Below are 19,809 nucleotides of genomic sequence, written 5' to 3'. Positions count from 1 at the left end.
TTTTTTTACCCAAAGTAGGTAAATGCTCGCAAGTCAACCCTATAAAGATCTACGACTTATAAGTCTATCGTGATTGATTGATATCCATTTAAGGTCAAGTATTGATACAACACTTCTGTCTACGTCTCAACATGCCTTCTGTAAAGGTAAATCGGTGGTAACGGCTTTACGCACCTTACTACGCACCATCAAACATTCCCTCCATCATAGAGAGTTCACTATGGTAGCTTTCCTTGACATCAAAGGTGCTTTTAACAACGACGACATATCTACAATCACATCTGCACATTTCCGAACATAAAAAGTTCGCTAGAGGGACACCGCAGGTGGTGTTCTAACCCCTCTCCTCTGGAACCTAGTGCCGAATGAAATCCTAACTAGTCTGGATACGGATGATAGTGGATGACGTGGCTAAAACGGCTTCAGGAAAGCATCTTAACACCATAAAAGAACTCTTACAAAATGCCTTAGATAAAATAATACTTTGCGCTAATGGATGTGCACTGGGACGATAAGACCTACTTTCGGGGAAATACAAAATTCCGTTTGTTAACCCTCTTTATAAAAAAGGAATCCAATTAAAGAAAAAGCTATAAATAGCGACCAACTAAATAAAGTCTTACGTTCAGCTTGCCTATGTACAAGCGGATCGGTTCGCACCACCTTGAGTTAGTTTTTAACATTATGTTTAGGATGGGTATCTTGTTGAGAGTAAAATTTCTAAGTTTTCTGGGGACTGAGTCTTAGTCTGTTACTAATATTGAACAATGGTAATTCAATAAATGGGTACTTTTGGTGCGAGTTTCCGGATAAGATGTCCAATTTCGTATAGTAAAATAACTTCAATATTATGTCACCTTGACCGTTATCCAGTCTTTCAGTTGCTGCAACAATTTTCTTTATTGCGTTTTATTTTTTACTTTGAAGTGAAGCTTACATTTAAAATGTCTTATTTAACAAAATCAAAGAGTAATTTACTTCTTTGAGCTGCAAGTGTATACAATAAACATACTTATACAAAACGGTTTTCACAAGTTTGATAATTTTTAATTGACCACTAAAACTCTTGTGATGTTTCATCAATTAATGACTTTATGCATCTCAACTTACTCCTGCTTCCCCTAGCAATATTTTAAATTATCATACAGTTGTTATTTTTGCGCATGAACGATAACGATAACTTTAGGGAAAATTTTCTTGACAGTAAATCAATAAATCAGAGAAAAGCAGAATTAATCTCTTAGATTGTTGGTAAATAAATTCGTTCAACAAACATAACATTTTTGCTGAAAATAAGGTTTTAAACTAGACCTAATAATGAACACCGTACCTAGCCACGAGTTCTTAGAAGTTCACACAGTCCATCAGCATCAGCCCCATTGCAAGCAACAATGTTTTGTTTTCACCGAAATAGCTGATATTGAGCTCCCACCAGAAATGAATAAGTTCACAACAGAAAAGATACGCAATGGGAGTATATCCTCGTGTAAGAAAGAAGCTATGGACTATGAATCCAAACGAAGTAAGGGTTCGTCATCGAGAGGACGAAAGGTGGTTATAGCGCTTGGAGTGATTTTGTTTTGCATCGCTATGGCTGGCGGAATACCATTAGCCTTGCAGCTGCGGTCGTCTTCTTTGCTGGAAGCACGTCTTGCTTTTATTCGTCGATTGCTAACGGAGTCACCATTGGTTGAAGGATATTGGAGCCCAAAGAAAGACATGAACTTTAGCAATAGCATCGGGGAGGTAAGGAAGAATTTTATCGGGGCTGTGCTGTGGCCAATAGCTGTACCCTGTGGCGCACAATACCTGGATGCTGTTCAACTAGCTTTGGAAGGGATCGATGAAGCTAGACGAATAACTTTTAATTCTGAATCGATGCATATCGTGGAATCAGCGGATGAAATGGAACAAACTCATATTCGAGGGGAAGTAGCCATACTAATGGGATTGGGTGGTGGACATGCTATAGGCGCTAGCTTAGCTGTTCTCAGGTCTATGTATATGCTTGGGGCACGGTTTGTGTCAGTTACTAGTTTGGAATGTCCCACGCCATGGGCTGCAGCTTCAATAAGGAGACACGATTACATTATTGAGGATAATTCAACGAACACCCTCACTGACTTTGGCAAGGTAAGAATAAACAAAGCTAATATATAGACCAAAAATTAACTTCAGATATCATTTCAGACAGTCCTTTACGAAATGAACCGTTTGGGGATGTTGGTTGAGGTCTCACAACTATCCGAATCAGCAATGACTACCGCTCTAAGATCGGCCAAAGCTCCAGTTTTATTGATAAATGCGGCTCCACTTTCGATTTGCAATAATACGAATCTGGCATCAATTCCAGATCATGTTTTAAGGTAATTTTTATACATGATAATGTTGGACTATTATAACTCTAGTTTATTGTAGCCTTCTTCCCGATAATGGTGGAGTTATTATGTTGAATATGGAAAAATGCGGAGATCGTCCACTAGGTGTTCGAGAAGCCATTACTGCTATTAATTATGTGCGGAAAATTGCAGGAGTAGATCATATCGGACTTAGTGGAGCACCCAAGAGCTATGCTTTTCTCCTAGCTGAATTGGCTCGAGACCGTGTTTGGGGAAACGCTGCTATTAAAAAACTCATTGGTGGAAACGTTGTTAGAATTCTTCGTGAAGTAGAAACATTGAAAAACCGTTTACCTCTCTATGAAGATTGGATACCTCATGAGCTAATTGAAAGTTCTTCCTACTGTCGCTACCCAGAGTCGTAAATTTCGAAAAAGAAAAATCTCGGATAATGAAGAGAAAATAAATGAGCAATACAGTAAATGATGCACAATTTTGTTTAGTATAAAGTGAATAATTCATGACGGACATTACACATAAATTATAGTGTAAATGTCATTACTAGAAGTTAAAATAATGTTTAATGAATCCATTTTTTATTAGTCTAAGAATTTCTTTAATTGTGATTTAGCATTGGCAAAATTAAGTCAAATTTACTAGTTTTCAAAAAGCAAGTTAGTTGAGCACAAATGCAGATTAATTAAACAAAACGCTAATAGAATCAAATCAAAATTTTTGATTTTTTTCTAATTAAATTAAACAAGTATACATCTTATTTAAGAACTCTTTAATAAAATTAATAAAAAAAATATTAATTTAGTTTCAACTTTTTTCTTACACTTGGCAATTAGTTACCGGCAACTCAAAGTTGCCTCGAGTCGCCGGCAGAGAAGTAAAACTTATTTGTATCTCTTTAAATCGCTCAAATATTTTTGCAACTTCAAGCAATTTTCACATTCTCACTTCTATTGTTTTTTTTTACAATTAGATATTTCTTTATATTTCGCTTTGAATATTAAGGTTGACGGAAGCAAAAATGGGTTGGTTAGAAAGGTCAAGCAACTTAAAAATGTTGGCAGCAGCAAAGTTCTAAAACTTTAAGTAATCTTAAGTTTTCAGCAAAAAAGTTGCATTGTGACTTGTGAGTGCTCAACTCATTGACCAACTAGATATGGACCGCTAGTAGCCAACTTCACGTTGGTGTCATTTATTTCTAAACCTTAAGGGTTTAGTTGAAATATAGAGACACTTTTATGCTTAATTTTTGTATTTTGTTTATTTTATCAAACCTTATAATAATAGATGTCGTTAGTTTATTTGACAAAAAAGCTTTTTGATGCAAGGAAACAACAGATCAATGACTGAAAGATTAATTTCATTATTAAATGTTTGTGATTTCACCGTGCAGCTGATTGTGAAACGTCAAAATCATTGTCCTCTTCGGAAGGGAAATGTCTACTCATTTTGAAGACTTGACTTGATTACGTCACTGGCTTAGTTATTTGACGACTTTATTATTATTATTGTCCCTTTATTTCTCATTAAATGGTAATATTTAATACAATTTTATAGACCTTTAGTCTAGATAAAATTATACTATGCTAACTGTAATTATTCTTTATTGCAAGAATTCCCTAACATCTTGACACGTATCTATTATCACAGCCTTCTTGTCTCTCTTAAGTTTAGCATTTTAACACTACACTAGGTTCTACTCGAATCTTTTTGTTGATAAATGTTATATCAGGTCGATTGTGTTCTCGGTTGTGTGTGGTGTAGAGTATCCTATCGTTTGACACTGTCTGTTTCCTAACTGGTTCAGGTTCATAAAGGTAGTATCGGGACTGGTGTTATGTTGTTTTCCTTTAAAAGCTCGATATATTTGTTGTGGCGTTTTAAATAGTCGCTCTAAGCCAGAGTGGAGCATCCTGATATTATATTCAACCGTCTCCAAACTGTCTGCAAACGTCTTCCGTTTGTTTAACTATATATTTCATATACCTAGTTTCTAGTTGGTATTACCTCATCAAGCATTTCGAGAATCAAACCCTCTGTTTCGGAATTCGGAGTAGATGTTTCCTGAATAGCGAGCATCAAACCCTCAGTTTCGGAAATTGTTTGACAATGTCTCGTTAACGTTTGGACTGGTTAACGAATAGTAATATCTTCCGTGTAAGGTATTCGATGCCCATCTTTGCAGTTTTTGATCTTTTGTTTCTACAGTAGGCTCGATTGCCTCTGCTTGCAGTTTCAAAGGCGTATACATGTTGTCTAATGATTTTATTGCCCTTATAAGGTTTGTAGTTGGTTTTCATGTAGGAGCTGAATTTCAATTAGCCCTCGGCCTCCTTGTCTTCTAGAGAGATTCATTCTTTCTACACACGATTTAGGATGGTGTGCTCTGTACTTTTTTTTTTGATGTTGTTGATCTCTGTTGTGGTCCATCGAATGATTCCGAAAATATACGTGAGCACTGGAATGTCGTATGGATTAATTGCCTTAAGTAGATTTTTCCCATCTAGATGAGACTTTGCAACCTTATGAATTCTTTCAAAGGCTTCATTTTTAATTTGTCTTTATCTGCTTTCTGCTCAATTTGTGTGCTTTGCATTATATGTACCTAGGTATTTGTAAACATCATCTTGAGTCATTTAACCCAACTCAAAAAATGTATTTGTAAACATCATCTTGAGTCATTTAACCCAACTCAAAAACCGCAGGTTCAGGGTTTGATGATATCTTGCCTCTACGTACATATATCTAGTGTCTTGGATTTTGTCAATGCCGAATGACATTTTGATATCGTTGCTTAAGGACTTCGTAATGCTCAGTAGGTGGTTGAGATGTGATTTGGTGGAAGCATATAGTTTAATATTATCCATGTACACTGTAAAGTAAGCAAATGATATGGTGTGTAGCAATTCTATCTTTTTTCATTTTAAATCCGTATCTCTATCTTTAATTTTAAATCCGTATTCTGTTTCTTTCCAAAAGTTGCTAAGTAGATTTAAAGCAATGCAAAACCTTAGACCACTTAGGCAATCTCCTTGAAAGATACCACGCTTTATTTGTAGATCGACAAGACCTCAACTAGCCATGAATGTGCGATGCTGTCGAAAGCTTTCTGGTAATCAATATAACCAACGTGTTTGGTCGTTATTATTAATATTATTTTTATTATTATAATTATTATTATTATTAATTAGCAGATACTTAAAGGCTATCTAGTAATTACAATGGAAATTAGCTGAGAGGTTTATTAGCTCTGATATTTAACATAATTACATTGTATATTGGAGATTACATATGAAATGATTTATTATTTGGGTATTTTTTTAATTTGGAGTTTTTAAGATTTCTTAAGATTGTATGAAAAAGCATTAAAATTAAATATGAACACAATTCACTATTCATTCTCACCTTTCAATCAACTCAGCTTTGCATTTCTTTTCATACTTTTCGGAATAGAGAATTCTCATACAAAATTCTGTTCCCATATTTCTACAAAGGAGACAAGTTTGTCTGCTATTACACGATGAATCTAGATGCATGCGACACTTCGAACAACATAAGTGCAAAAGAGAAAAAAAATTCGAAAACATGAGACGCAAGAAAATCGACCTGTGTCGCACGGGTAAAATTTTCCTTGCGACAATTTGACGTTTCTCTGTTCTCTTATTCGTATTTTTGCTATTCTCTTTCATATGGTTTCGTTCTTCGAAGAGCAAACTTCAACGGACAGTTCATTTTGTAGGTTTCTATGTCTTTGTTTTTTGACTACGCACAATTGTTGTCAATATAAATCCTTTCTATATATAATAAAACTCATAAAATTTACAAAACAAAATGTTTTTTATTTATTATAAAGAATAACAAAATTTTCTCGATTAATTAAAGTAAACAGACAAACAAACAAGTCGATGACGAAATAAAAATGAAAGAGAACTGTCAAAATAGATTCATGAATCTAGTTTCAACGTGTAATAGCACTTGAGAAACAGGATAGGATCAGAAAGAAGAATTCGAAGATGTCGCATGCATCTAGATTCATCGTGTAATAGCAGACTTTGTATGAGAAATTTTATTTATAATTCAATAATTCCGAAATCTCTGAGATCTTAGATAATAAACTGGCTTAGTGCATTTAACATCGAATTTCACTTTGCTAAACAGACATAATTTATGACTTTAAGGTCTGTTTGAATACTAACACCTCTAAAAAATTACAAATTCTACTTACGAATAAAACAAACCCTCTGAACGCAGCCGAATGACAATAGAGAACTGACATTTTCGCCTAAAGCACGTGTAGAAGTTTGTTTTTGTTTAATGTTTACATCTTTCCATTAATTAAAAATTAAAAAATGCCTGAAATAAGTGGCTATAAAGGTAATTTAAATTTAATAAAAGCTTTCGAATCGTACTAATTATTAACCTTTTAGTTCTTCCTATTCGCTTAAGCGAAGATTCTACCAATTCTCAAGTAACTTACGTGAGGGAGCACTTCATTCGCCAAGTGGATCCGAATAAACCAAAAGGACGAACACTATTTCTTCTAAACATCCCACCGTACGTAAGTGAAAATGATTTAGAAATATTCTTCAGTAAAATTGGAGCAGTTAATTCGGTTCGTTTTTCCGATCATCCCGGTCGTGACGAGAACAACAAATTGGAACACACTTGCCCCTTTAGTGTCACAAGTATTCCCTCCGTGTACAAAGTAGCATTTGTTGTCTTCAAAAACACTGAAAGCGTATCGAAGGCTCTGAAATTAAGTTCAATTGACTTATTCGATGAACAAACTGGAAAAACTTTGGTTGTATCAGGAGTTCAGAAATGGAAGAGAGATTACAAAAATAGTTTTCTCGAAGAGTCGAAAATTCAGCCAATTATTGATGAATATATGCAAGCTTACGACAAACGTGAGAAGAAAAGACTCGAGGAAGAACGCAATTCTGGTGCAGACAATGATGGCTGGATAACAGTTGGGAAGCAAGGACGTAATTCAGGCTTCGAGCAGAAGGAATCCGTGATAAATAAATTGGAAGACAAGATGGAACGCAGTCGCAAAAACAAAGAATTGAAAAACTTTTACACATTTCAAATTCGCGAGTCTAAAATGCAAAATGTTGTTAGTTTGAGAAAGAAATTCGAGGAGGACAAAAATAAGATTGAAATTTTGAAGAAGAAAAGGCGTTTTAAGCCGTTTTAGATAAGACGGAGCGTTTAAATAAAGTATGTTATCTACATTTACTGGTATTGTATTTTTAATAACTAGTTTAAGGTAGAGACAGTGTCAAAAATGTGTATTTTTCGGTTAATTTAAGTTTTATCCAAAGGTTCGTCCACTTGCGCGAATACCGCTGATTATATTGACATGATTAAAGCGTGATGTTGTTAGTGGGGTGTTTGAAAAAATTGAAACTAGGTTGAATAAAATGGGTTTAAATTGTACTGGATCCCAGCGACACGGGTTCACGTGGTCGAGCGATTGGAGGCTATCTTTTTGGGTTAAAATCAATTTTTTCAATTTCTTGTAGTTTTGTTAATAATGAAAACTTTACGGTTCTTAAAGTAAACTCTGAGGATGAATATTACTATATTCTCTCTATCTATTTACATCGTAATAATTGGGAGCAGAATTTTTGTAGTTTAGACCACTTTTTTAATTTTTCAAATATTAGCAATATAATGGTTATTGGAGATTTCAATGCTCGAGTGATTGAACATCAGATAAAAATTGATACAATGCAATTTAAATCGGTTAGATTCTCAAAAGATAAAGTGTTGAACGGAAACGGTAAAAATGAAACTTTAAAATGTTGATATCTTTTTACTTAATGTCCGGAGAAATGACTTTTGTCGGAGGTCCAGGTGCATCAGTTGCTGATTATTGTGGCATCAGTGGATAGTTTTAATGTTGGTGCTTTGACCCTTTTGGAACATATGCCAATCTCAGTAGCCCTGACCATAAAACAACCTCTGCCCAAAAAAGCATTGCTGTTCTGCCAAGACTCTTTTGGAACTATAGGAAAAAAGAAAGGTATGAAGCCACACTTAGTCAGTTTACTGTACAAACTGATTTAAGTCAAGCAAGCACTAACCACCAGATTGATTCTTTTATCCAAGCTATAAAAAACTCGATCTCCTTTGCAGAAAGGAGAGACACAGCTAAAGGCAAACAAAAGTGGTTTGACAAAAACTGCGAAAGAGCCAGAGCTAAATCCTTCAAACTGTTAGCTAGAATGAGAAACGGAAGATTTTTCCGTGAGGCTTATGTTCAGGCAAATAAAGAAATAAAACACTGCCAAATAGGGGGAAATGAATACTATTTAGGAATAGCGAATAATTTAAATAATGCCGAGAATTCTCCTGAATTTTGGAAAGTAGTGAAGGAACTGAATGGGAAAAAATTCAAAATTAGTAACAATTTGGATGCTCATATTTTGGCAAATGATTTTAAAAATATACTTAATCCATTAGAGATTGAAGAACCAATACAATTCGATAAAAATTTCATAATCGTTGACTCTTCAGATGGGTGTATCACATTAGAAGAAATTCACAGTGTTTTACATAAAGCTAAGAATAGCAAAGCCCCAGGGTATGATAGAGTTCCTTTTGAACTTTTCAAAAACGCTCCAAACGATTTTTTGGAAAACTTAGCAAGGACCTATTCAAATATATTGCACACGGCTGAAGTGCCTGAAACTTTTAGAAAGTCAATTGTATTTCCAATACACAAAAAAGGGACATAAATAAAGTGGAAAATTATAGGGGCATATCTTTCCTAAATGTGATTTCGAAGATATTTACAGGAATTATACTGAAAAGGCTTGAGTTTTGGGTTAATGAAAAAAAATTGTTGAACGAATTTCAAGCAGGTTTCAGAGCAGGTTATTCAACAACGGATCACATTTTCTTCATCCAAAATATCGTAGATTATTACGAAGAAAATGGGAAAAAGCTGTTTTCAATATTTATTGATTTCAAAGCTGCTTTCGATAGCACTGATCGAGGAGCATTGTTTTATAAATTAAATCTACTGGGGTTATCCTCTAAGATATCTAAAGTACTAAGAAAACTTTACGAGAACACTACATCAGCTGTATGGGGCAGTGGACAAGTATCAGAATGGTTTGAAACCAAAAGTGGAGTACGTCAAGGTTGTCTTTTATCGAAAGTTATGATATTTAGAACAGGTCAAGGACTATACAGTAGAAATGAAAGGTGGTTTCTAAATGGTGAAAATATTGAAGGTGTGAATGAATTTACTTACTTGGGAATGATTCTCACACCCCAACTCAACCCTAAGAAACACTTTCAAAGTAAACTGAAGATATCGTTATCTGCTATAAACTCAACATGGCAAAACTTGTTTATGAACACAAATGTTCCACATGGTGTCAAATTTAGAGTGTTTGATGCGGCTCTGAGAACTATAATGACATATGGTATGGGGATATCAGCAGCACTTCTTAAAAAATTTATTTAGATTACCAAAATCAACACCTAATTACATGCTGCTGCTTGAAACAGGTCTTCCTCCTATTTTTATTTTCACCTTGAAAATGCACTTTGATTATGTAGCCAAAATACTTTCTTATGATGATAATCGATTACCAAAATTATTAGCAAAACACAGTATACAAACAAAAATATAAGTTGGTTCAGGAAATGAGAGGATTTAACCATATTGAGCGATATTTCGGTGAATCCTTGGGAAGTGGAAGATGGGAGTATGAGAGAAAAGATCAATTGTATTCTTGAAAAGCTAGATGACAAAATAAGACTAGATCTAATTGAGGAAGCAAAAGGCTCCTCACGTAGATCTCTATATCCAAAGCTCAATTATAATCTGAATGAACTCAGACAAAATGAGCTTATTGAAATTTCTATCATTTGTTGCATTAGGGGAGAGCTTTTTGACTTAAATTACAAACCTTATTTTAATGACTTTTTGCTCTCTCTGTAATTTGCAAGAACAAGAAAACTCTTATCACTTTTTATCAGTGTGCCCTATTCTAAAAGAAATAAGATTTGTATACTTTAAAAAGTGAATAATAAGCGAATCAGACTCTATAAGTATCTTAAATGAAAGCAACTGGAAACTTCTTGCCCAATATTACATTGAAGCCGGACTGACTTAACTTACATAAGATGGAATTGAATATGTATCGGATGAGTTGATGGATTAGGTATAGGATGAGGCAATGTTCACTCGGTCCGTACACTAGTGACTCAGGTGACTGTAACCAACTCAAGTAGGAATAGTGGGTGGCAATCAGTTCGGAGGCATCGCCGGGTAAAGACGGCTGAGTGAAAATTACATAAAGCAATTTCAAAAAAAAAGGAAGTCGTGTTCACATAAAGTAATTACAATAAAAAAAAGAATTTAAATTCAAATTTAATTGTTAAATATTATTGAGAGATTGGTTAGTGAAGTTTAAACTGCACGGGTGAGTTTGCGAGGAAATCTTTTTGAACCGTGGGACATACCCGGCAAGAATATTGGAAGAATTCTCTATCCGGAAAAAAAGGCATGTGAAGTACCCGGGCTCTCAAGTAACACACATTTTTTTTTACTTTTTTCCGTGGAACGTCCACCCGCGCAGTCAGAAAAAAGAAGTTACAAAAAAAAGTAATATAGAAAAAAAGAGTTCTCAAGAGCCCGAGGATCCTGTCTGGACCTCGAGGCGGGCAGCGCACAGGACGCCGCTATATACATACATACATCCACGTCTTAGCTACATACTCGACGATACGAGGATTTATTGCCATAAATCTCTTTTTTTTCTACTTTTTTGTTTTAAATTATTATTTCATTTCATTTATTCTTATATACATATATAGTCTTATTAAATTTCATTTTATTTCTATTATCTAATTTTTATATACATATATTTAGTTATTAATTCGAATTTTTTCTTACCTTTTTGTTTTTTTCTCATTACACTCATTTTGTTAATTTTTTTTCTCGTTACTTTTTTTCAAATTTATATACATTTCGCATTAGTTTTTTTTTTTGTAACGTCTGAGTTTTATTGTGATAGGGAAATTTCAGCGATTTTGGTTTTTGGTACGAAGAAATTTCCCTAAGTGTTTTGTTCTTTACTTCTTTGGTCTTTGTTTTACACGTAATAGCCGTAATAAGGAATTCCTAAATTCAGTTAGTAAAATAATTAAGATTCCTTGTACATACGATGCTATGAATCAAGTGTGTTTTTTTTTTTAGTTGGGATTCCAATTTAAAAATGGAATAGGAAGATATTTTTAGGGGGTGCGGTCTGGTGTGACAAATTTTAGGTTTGGCGGGAATGTAGTTCCACGGCAGTGAACTTTCTTGGGTCCGCCTTTGGGGAATGCAAAAACCAGGCCGAGTGGATTCCAGGAAGGGTGGGTAAAGGCCAGGCCATGACGTCATCAGCGGCCGACGAGAAAAGTGAACGAAGTGGTGGTAGTAAGCATGCCGCAGCTACCGTAATGGACATTCCTTCCTTTCCCCAATCGCTATCCTAGTTCCCATCCCAGAGTTACCTTCTTCGACCGAACCTATCCTACCCATACCTCTCCCATTTGCCTAAGGACAACTGGCACCCAATCTCGTTATGAGATAACTCCCAAAGTCATTAGAATGTGTCTTACCTCCATGCAAATGGTACCCTACACCTGTACCAATGACTCCCGATACATTTTCTTCTTCCTTTTTCCTTTTCCTCTTTCTTCCTCCCCACATCATTATAACATGAATTTCAATCATGGAAAATGCCTCTAAGATGCGCCCTATTATATAATTTTATACGAATTTTACATTTTTACAATTTTAGCGCTACCCCACAACTGGAGTACTCAACTCAAGGGATATAGAACTTTGGTAGGAATTTCGTTTGGAAGGTTGGGCTGGCTTCTCTATTTCCATTTATTGTCTTTCAATTAAAAATATGGAAAATATAATTTGTTTCTAATCATGCTGAGTTTTTATTTGCTTTAATAATTATTTCCATTAAACTGTTTTGAGGTAGGGTTTCCAAATTGCAAAGCAATTGTGGTATACTGCCGTATACGCACTTGGCAGTGAGGGCAACTTGAATCGATTGAGAAAAACGCTCAAGACTTTTTTGAAGATTCGCATCGTCTTCGGGCTTAAGATTTTCGCTTACTAGTTTTTGAGCATGTGCTTTGAGGGGACTTACAATGAGTAGGAGATGTTGAGCATTAAGTGCTGTTGGTGGTCCTGATGGAACGATTTGAAGCAAAGTCTGTAGCACGGCCAAGTGGAGATCACTATATGTAGGTTTGTTGTTGACTATTGGCGCCAGTACACTCCATTTAATGAGTCCAGCGATTGGTGTAATAACTGGCATTGCAATGGCTCCCGATGGCAAAGCGAGTGGCTGCTGAGAAGCTAGGCAAAGACTGGGGTTATCAGTGACCCACTCAGTAAAAACATCGAGAAGCATGTCCGGTGGACTTGTGAGAGCTCCTCGCTGTTCATTCATATATAGGTCAGCCACAGCAGTCATGATATTGGCTGCAAATCGAGGAGCAACCATGGGTAACTGCTTAAGCTGCTCCGAAGTTTTCTTTGCAAATATCACAAAATCTTTAACTAAGTTTTGCGCTATTTCTAAACTGGGAGCCGAAGTGCATCCAAGCTGTTGCATCCAAGTACCAGCAGCGCAAAGGACAGCCGAGACTGACCCCGACACGGAAGTACTTATGAGTTTGCACAATACGCTCGAACGATTGGGCGTCAAGTTACCACCGAACAGTGAGAGGAATACTGCATTGCGGGTGGCATCTGGTCCAGGTCGAGAAAAAAATTCGATGAGTACAATGATAAGTTGGAATTCTTGAATTGATGTCATTTGCGAGGTGAGAAAAGGGACTGCGTTTGCGTTCTTTCTAAAGTCGGTGTCTTTGAACTTTTCCAAAAATATAAACTCTGATATTAGACTCATAGCGAAGTTCTGTTTACTCCGACTCATGTTGTCGACAATGTTTTCTATAAAGAAAAAATATGTTTATTTTAGAAAAATGTAGATAAACTTATGCATTTACAAACCTATTCGTGGAAGAGCCTCAACGGCGCAGAGAGGAAATTCTAGTTTCCTTAGATTGTTTTTAAAGTCGGCTTGGTTCATTTTGATGTACTTTTACGTATGTAAAAATATGTTGAGGACTTTATATTATAGCTTTAAGACCTCTAAAAATAATTTTTAAATAAACTCAACAAACAATAGCATTTAAGTATTTTATTTATCTCATAATTGACAGTTGACTTGTTTACCCGGGTTTGTCATTTCATGTGCAGAAGTGCATTCAGCTGAAGTGCCATGAACTCATTCAGCTCTTTATGGTGAGCTGAGTTTTCATATATTCCCAATTTCATAAACAACTTTTATACATTTAACAGGATTTTAAATTGAAAAATGGGATATTTTGGTTTCAACAAGAGTAAAGTAAACATTTTTAAAATTAAATGTCCAGTTTTGGCTCATTAAATTTTAAAAGCATCATCAAAAAATTGACAAATTCTCCAAGAGTAATTCTTGTCATGAAAAGTGCTTTCTCAAATTTGCTGTTCGGATTCATAAAACTGTAGGTCCCTTCCATCCCTTCGCACACAGGAATAGTTGAGAGTTGTCAGTCTCTAGGTCTTGGTTCTCAAACGGACTGTAACGCCACCTAATTTATTTATTAATTTTACCAAAAAATGAATATGACAGATTGACAGCTGATGTTTTGCTTTGTAAAATTTGTATTCTCAATATTTGAAAATATAGAATGAATGGGTTATCAAATTCAACATTGCATTACTATTTATAAAAAGAGGCTGGGATGCGACCCACACTGAAAACTTTCCATCCCGTCTGTCGATTTGTCTTGCTTAAAAGTTTGTCTATATGTATTCGTATCAATTTTTACCAAATTTGCGTACTATTTTTTGTAGATTTTATTTTTTATGAAAAAATGGGCTCTTGGATTTTTATATAAAAATTACTGAATATTGGAAACAATATTTTCTGTAAAATAAAATAAGTTTGAAGCCAATATTTTTAATTTTTGAAAAGCTTTTTGAGCCGAAAGTAAATTTTTACCAAGTTTTAGTATTGTTTTTTTTTAGAGTTTTATTATTTGTAAAAAAAACTGTCAATTCGAATTTTTTAAATATTTTACCAAATGTTGAAATCAAAATTTCTTATAAGATAAAATTAGTTTGAAGCCAATATTTGAAATTTTTGAAGAGATATTTGAGTCGAAAATCAATTTTTACCAACTTTTATACATTTATTTTTAAGTTTTTATTTTTTGTAAGAAAACTGTCAATTCAATTTTTCTCAACATTTTTCCAAATGTTGAAAACAATATTTCTTTTAAGAAACAATTAGTAAGAAGCTATTATCCCAAATTTTTGAAAAGATATTAAAGTAGAAAATCATTTTTTACCAACTTTTGTTAATTTTTTTTTCGGTTTTTAATTTTTTGTAAAAAAAACTGTCTATTCGATTTTTTTCAAACTTTAACTGAATGTTGACAACAATATTTTTTGAAAGACAAAAGTAAATTAAAAGCAATATCTCAAAGTTTTGAAAAGATATTGGAGTTGAAAATCAATTTTTACAAACTTTTGTACTTTTTTAGATTTTTTATTTTTTGCAAAAAAGATGTCAATTCGATTTTTCTCAATATATTTCAAAATGTTGAAAACGATATTTCTTATTAGACAAAATAAACTTGAAGCCTAAATTTCAAGTTTTTGAAAAGATATTTGAATCGATATTCAATTTTTACGAACTTTGAATAATTTTTTTTTTAGATTTTTATTTTTTATAAAAAAAACTGTCAATTAGATTTTTCTCAAAATTTAATCAGATGTCAAAAACATTATTCTTAGTTGCACGAAATTGTTTTAGAGATGAAATCATATTTCGGTCATAAAATTTTGGAGGTGAAAATTTTTTTTTCAGTTTTATTGATTTATAAAAAAACCGTTATATTGATTTTTTCAAAAAATATACCTGTTTGGTATCAAGTTACAATATATTATATAAAACTTAATTTAAGTCTCTAGCGTTTTTAGTTCGTAAGATATTTAGGGTTAACCAAAATGTTCACCTTTTTTTAAACTGCTATGGTAAAAAACCACCCACGTAATTTTCTTGAGAGCCCTTTCTGCATCTTTCTGCCTTATTATCTGTATAACAAAATTTATTTGAAGTTGATATCTCTTCTGGTTCTTGAGCTATGGAGGACGAAAAAACGTCGCGAACGTACGGACGTACGGACTCAGGGACCTTGAAACGTCGAGAAATGTCAAAATTTTCAATTTGACAAATCGGACCCATTACAATAACTTTCTATGGAAAGCTAATAATATTAGATTGGTCATCTTCATCAGACGAAGAAGAACATCATAAAATTATATAGCCGATCAAGACACACGATTTCACTAACGGTTGTTTTTGATTTGTTTACTCTGTTGTATTTTGAGATTCTTGTCATTTATTTCAAAATATAATGCTTTCTCATTTTTTCTCACACAATTAGCATAATAGAAAGAAAAACAGGGGTTTTATTTATACTATTCGTTGCGAAATCTAGTGGCTACGGAAATATTAGCTCGTTCGAAATGGGGTGACTTTGGATTGGCGCATCACGAAATTCTGATTTTTCTTTATAGCTAGGTCTTAATTGAACATGTTTTAAAATTAAGGCGATAAAACACCTTTAACTCATACAAACATATTTTGTTTTTCGGACTTAGCCCTACTTTTATATCAGTTTTTGAGCCTTAAAAATTTGTTTTGAGTTGATTGTACGTCTGACTAACATCTAGGTATGTAATGGGGGAATGCATGAACCAAAAACAGAGAAGAAATGTCAAAATCAACCATTTTTGCGTATTGTGTATTTAAAAATGTGAACTTTGAAATTTTATTTAAAATAGAAATAAATGTTTCTTCGCTGTAAAATTGCTATATTTATTAGCAAATAGGTATCAAATAAAAACAACGCATGTCGTAATTCCTGTTTCGGTATTGGAAAGTTGAGCCTTCAAAACTTCTAACGTTACACACGTTACTTAATACAAAGTTGACGTACAAAAATTCACCTACTAAAGAGACGTGCATAGGCCTCCACTTAATTTTCCCGAAGAAGTATTGTAATTGTATGTCAGCGCTACAAACATAATCGATAGTAATCGTATACGAGTACGAAAAAATTATTTTCATTCATCGTTCCTAATGCAAAATTTGATCTTAGATTGTCACAACTTCGGAGACAGAATGAATGCTCTCTTGTGAGATATGTCTTAGAGATCAACAATACCAAACGGACCAATTTGTCGGTATCAACTATCAGTCCAGTTCAGTAACCTGAATCTGAAACGTCAAAACTAATGTGCTGATGCTAAACTCTTGTCTTGTTATAAACTATGTTTTCTGCTTAGAAAAATGAATTTGCAAACATATTTTAAATAATATCTAAAAAAACTTACTTAAAAGCGTTAGAGGATTATTTGAATTTAATTTTATAATAGACAAATATTTAAGCTTCAAAATGAGCCGGAAACTATCAAGTTCAGAGCAGCCTTTAAAAGGAACACCAACAGATTTCAATGGACTCTATGACAAATTTAAGGTGAATAATGATGCTAAATTGTGCAACATTTACTAATGAACTGCTTTAGGTCTCTCTTATGGAAGCTTTTGATTCAAAAGATGTAAAAATCCTTCGACAAACATTCGATTCCTACAAATTCAACAACGATGCTGATAAAAAATCTCCACTTGATCAGAACTTCCGCGAACTGCTGCTGTTCGAGTTAAGTGAAGACATCGAAAAAGTTGGTCAACTTATTTCACTATCAGTCGATGCTGCCAGAGAAGAAATAGTGTCGGTAACAATTCCCGTGGTGCTGCTAGGAGACATCTTTGATGCAGTCACCTTAGACAAATGTGAGAAAATATTCAATTTTGTCGAGGACAAAGTAAACGTCTGGAAGGAGGATATATTCTTCACTTCTTGCAAAAACAACATCCTTCGGATGTGCAATGATCTTTTGCGCCGGCTTTCTCGTGCTCAAAATACAGTTTTCTGCGGACGGATTCTTCTTTTTCTGGCCAAGTTCTTTCCGTTTTCCGAGCGATCCGGTTTAAACATTATATCCGAATTCAATTTGGACAATGTTACTGAATTCGGCGTGGATGGCAAAGACCTCGATGATGCCTTGGAGGACACTGTCGAAGATGTACCCGTAAAAATTGACTACAATTTGTATTGCAAGTTCTGGTCACTGCAGGACTTTTTCCGAAATCCCAATCAATGTTATAGTAAAGTACAATGGAAGATGTTTCAGACAGTAAGTGTTTTGATTTGATACACAAACAATGAATATTATTTGATTTGGTCTTTTCAGCATGCAACAAATGTGCTAGCAGCGTTTTCTAGTTTTAAATTGGAAGAACCACGAACGAGTCCTTCATCTAAAGAAGAAAACAAAGACATGATTTCACAGGATATTAAAATGGAAGTTGACGAAACAGTCAGAAAGGCTGAGAATTTCTTTGCAAAGTTTCTAACTAACCCAAAGCTATTGGCCCTGCAATTGTCGGACTCGAATTTCAGGAGATCAGTTTTGGTGCAGTTTCTTATACTTTTCCAGTATCTTCAGTTGACCGTAAAATTTAAAACGTAAGTTCGTCCTGCAGGCTTTGACTTTGAAATATTTGGAGCAAAATATTATGTAACTCTACACTTTTTTGGTCCATTAGAGATTCCTATACCTTGACATCATCACAGTCGGAGTTTATCAAAGAAACTGAAACTAAAGTTTATAAACTTATTGGGGAAACTCCACCGAATGGCAAAAAGTTTGCCAAAACCGTTGAACACATGCTGCAGCGTGAGGAAATGTGGAATAACTGGAAGAATGATGGATGCAAGGAATTCAAAAAGCCTGATTTGAATGAAGAAGTGTATAAACCTCCATCCAAACGACAGCGAAAAACTCTTGGTGACAGCATAAAAGAAGCCAATCGTCAAGGAAAGTTTTTCCTGGGAAAGTAAGATAATTTTTAAAATAAAATTTTCATTTGCTTGGTAATAAAATATTGTTTGTTTCTACAAATAGTGACGTATTGACCAGACTGTGGAATGTATCGCCAGATAATTTGCAGGCTTGTAAGAGTGAAGACCGCAACTTCCTTCCACCGGTGGATACATATATTGAAAATCCCAGAGAAAAGAATGATCCGTCGTTTGAGTGGAGAGCTCTTCGTTTGTTAGCGAGACAATCGCCGCATTTCTTTACCTCTGTCAATGCGCCCTCATACAAAATTGCCGATTATCTCGAGAGCGTTCGTAAAAAGATTCAAAAAGAAAAGCACGAAATCAATAAAGTTGGTGGCCAGCCAGAAAATACAGTTGAGAGTACTGTAGAAGTTCCGGAGCAAGAACAGGTTGCCTTCGAAACGCCGGAAGAAGCGGAACTTCTTAAGACCGAACCTTTGATGGTACAAGATGATAAAAACACGCACAAGACAATTACAGCCAGTAAGGAAAATATCGAAGAACTGGCGCCAAAAATTGGAACTGATTGGAAAAAACTTGGTAAAAAATTAGGTTACACTGCGGATGAGATGCTTTACTTCGAAACAGAGAACCCGAACCCAAGTGATGCTTGCAAGGCAATGCTTACAATTTGGTTTGAAGACGACGATGATGCTAGTCTTGATAATTTGGCGTACATTTTGGAAGGTTTGGAAATGCATGGAGCTGCTGAAGCTGTCAAAACTATAATAGATCCTCCCAATAAAATGGAAGATATATCCGATTAAGTTTTTTGTATCAAATAAAGTATTGATTAAAAATTAACATTTTCAGATAAGAGATTCTTTCTATCATCTTGATCTAAAAGTTTTCAGGTTCCAGCATGAGTCAAGTATTTATTACATGGTGTTGGTACTGGTTGTATAATCTTATAGCTTTACTTGTAGAATTCTGACATTTCCCTTGCTTGATATTTTAATACAGCAACACAAGTTTAATTAGATAGAGAGATTAGATTTTTATTTTTCAATAATAAAGTTTACAAAATTTAAAATTCAATTTTAATAAATAAAAAGTTATGGGTGTTGCGTTGCCGTCTGCCCGATTGATTCGTTAAACATTTTGTATGTATTGTAAAACAATAAATTTAAAGTAATTTAAATGAAAATTCAAACTTCTAATTCAGAATTTTGTAATTAAACAAAAAAGAGAAAAAACAAAACAAATTTACATTTTGGAACTTTTACAAGAAGAAAATGAACAGAAATTTAAAATCGTGATGAAAAGTACCTGTCGCAAGAACATGATGTAACTTCTATGTAAATTCAGTATTTAAGTAGTGTCTATATTTGAGTGCATCTTTTAGATGACTGTTGAGGGCTACCCAATTAGAACCATTCAATATGGTTTTAGT

The 19,809-nt window shown here is 34.2% G+C and overlaps 4 protein-coding genes across 4 annotated transcripts; 3 read left to right on the top strand and 1 right to left on the bottom strand.

The window, feature by feature from the left end:
- Positions 1-1,201: 1,201 nt before the first annotated feature.
- Positions 1,202-3,070, top strand: LOC129938944 (dipeptidase 2). Its single transcript, XM_056046784.1, has 3 exons — positions 1,202-2,133; positions 2,191-2,366; positions 2,419-3,070. The coding sequence occupies exons 1-3, from the start codon at positions 1,318-1,320 to the stop codon at positions 2,762-2,764; spliced, it is 1,338 nt and encodes a 445-aa protein (XP_055902759.1). The 5' UTR covers positions 1,202-1,317; the 3' UTR covers positions 2,765-3,070.
- A 3,547-nt stretch (positions 3,071-6,617) lies between these two features.
- On the top strand, positions 6,618-7,592 carry LOC129939487 (ribosomal RNA-processing protein 7 homolog A). Its single transcript, XM_056047510.1, has 2 exons — positions 6,618-6,728; positions 6,782-7,592. Exons 1-2 carry the CDS (start codon positions 6,704-6,706, stop codon positions 7,549-7,551), a joined length of 795 nt encoding a protein of 264 aa, XP_055903485.1. The 5' UTR covers positions 6,618-6,703; the 3' UTR covers positions 7,552-7,592.
- Positions 7,593-12,290: 4,698 nt separating this feature from the next.
- Positions 12,291-13,614, bottom strand: LOC129939092 (integrator complex subunit 15). Its single transcript, XM_056046963.1, has 2 exons — positions 13,405-13,614; positions 12,291-13,344 (listed from the first exon to the last, which is right to left on the bottom strand). Exons 1-2 carry the CDS (start codon positions 13,481-13,483, stop codon positions 12,305-12,307), a joined length of 1,119 nt encoding a protein of 372 aa, XP_055902938.1. The 5' UTR covers positions 13,484-13,614; the 3' UTR covers positions 12,291-12,304.
- Positions 13,615-16,742: 3,128 nt separating this feature from the next.
- LOC129941672 (THO complex subunit 1) lies at positions 16,743-19,220 on the top strand. The gene is made up of 5 exons (XM_056050365.1): positions 16,743-16,985; positions 17,035-17,706; positions 17,764-18,038; positions 18,119-18,409; positions 18,478-19,220. Exons 1-5 carry the CDS (start codon positions 16,905-16,907, stop codon positions 19,181-19,183), a joined length of 2,025 nt encoding a protein of 674 aa, XP_055906340.1. The 5' UTR covers positions 16,743-16,904; the 3' UTR covers positions 19,184-19,220.
- The last annotated feature ends 589 nt before the right edge of the window (positions 19,221-19,809 follow it).

This window comes from Eupeodes corollae, chromosome 1 (genome assembly GCF_945859685.1).
Source record: "Eupeodes corollae chromosome 1, idEupCoro1.1, whole genome shotgun sequence".
Taxonomy (NCBI): domain Eukaryota; kingdom Metazoa; phylum Arthropoda; class Insecta; order Diptera; family Syrphidae; genus Eupeodes; species Eupeodes corollae.
This window is presented reverse-complemented; position numbering and strand designations above follow the sequence as displayed.

Excerpts from the sequence above, each read along its gene's own strand:
- LOC129938944 (XM_056046784.1), top strand. The coding sequence starts at position 1,318 with ATGAACACCGTACCTAGCCACGAGTTCTTAGAAGTTCACACAGTCCAT. Across the intron at positions 2,134-2,190 it reads CCCTCACTGACTTTGGCAAG|ACAGTCCTTTACGAAATGAA; the intron begins GTAAGAATAAAC and ends ATATCATTTCAG. Across the intron at positions 2,367-2,418 it reads ATTCCAGATCATGTTTTAAG|CCTTCTTCCCGATAATGGTG; the intron begins GTAATTTTTATA and ends AGTTTATTGTAG.
- LOC129939487 (XM_056047510.1), top strand. The coding sequence starts at position 6,704 with ATGCCTGAAATAAGTGGCTATAAAG. Across the intron at positions 6,729-6,781 it reads TGAAATAAGTGGCTATAAAG|TTCTTCCTATTCGCTTAAGC; the intron begins GTAATTTAAATT and ends TTAACCTTTTAG.
- LOC129939092 (XM_056046963.1), bottom strand. The coding sequence starts at position 13,483 with ATGAACCAAGCCGACTTTAAAAACAATCTAAGGAAACTAGAATTTCCT. Across the intron at positions 13,345-13,404 it reads TGAGGCTCTTCCACGAATAG|AAAACATTGTCGACAACATG; the intron begins GTTTGTAAATGC and ends TTTTCTTTATAG.
- LOC129941672 (XM_056050365.1), top strand. The coding sequence starts at position 16,905 with ATGAGCCGGAAACTATCAAGTTCAGAGCAGCCTTTAAAAGGAACACCA. Across the intron at positions 16,986-17,034 it reads GACTCTATGACAAATTTAAG|GTCTCTCTTATGGAAGCTTT; the intron begins GTGAATAATGAT and ends GAACTGCTTTAG. Across the intron at positions 17,707-17,763 it reads AATGGAAGATGTTTCAGACA|CATGCAACAAATGTGCTAGC; the intron begins GTAAGTGTTTTG and ends TGGTCTTTTCAG.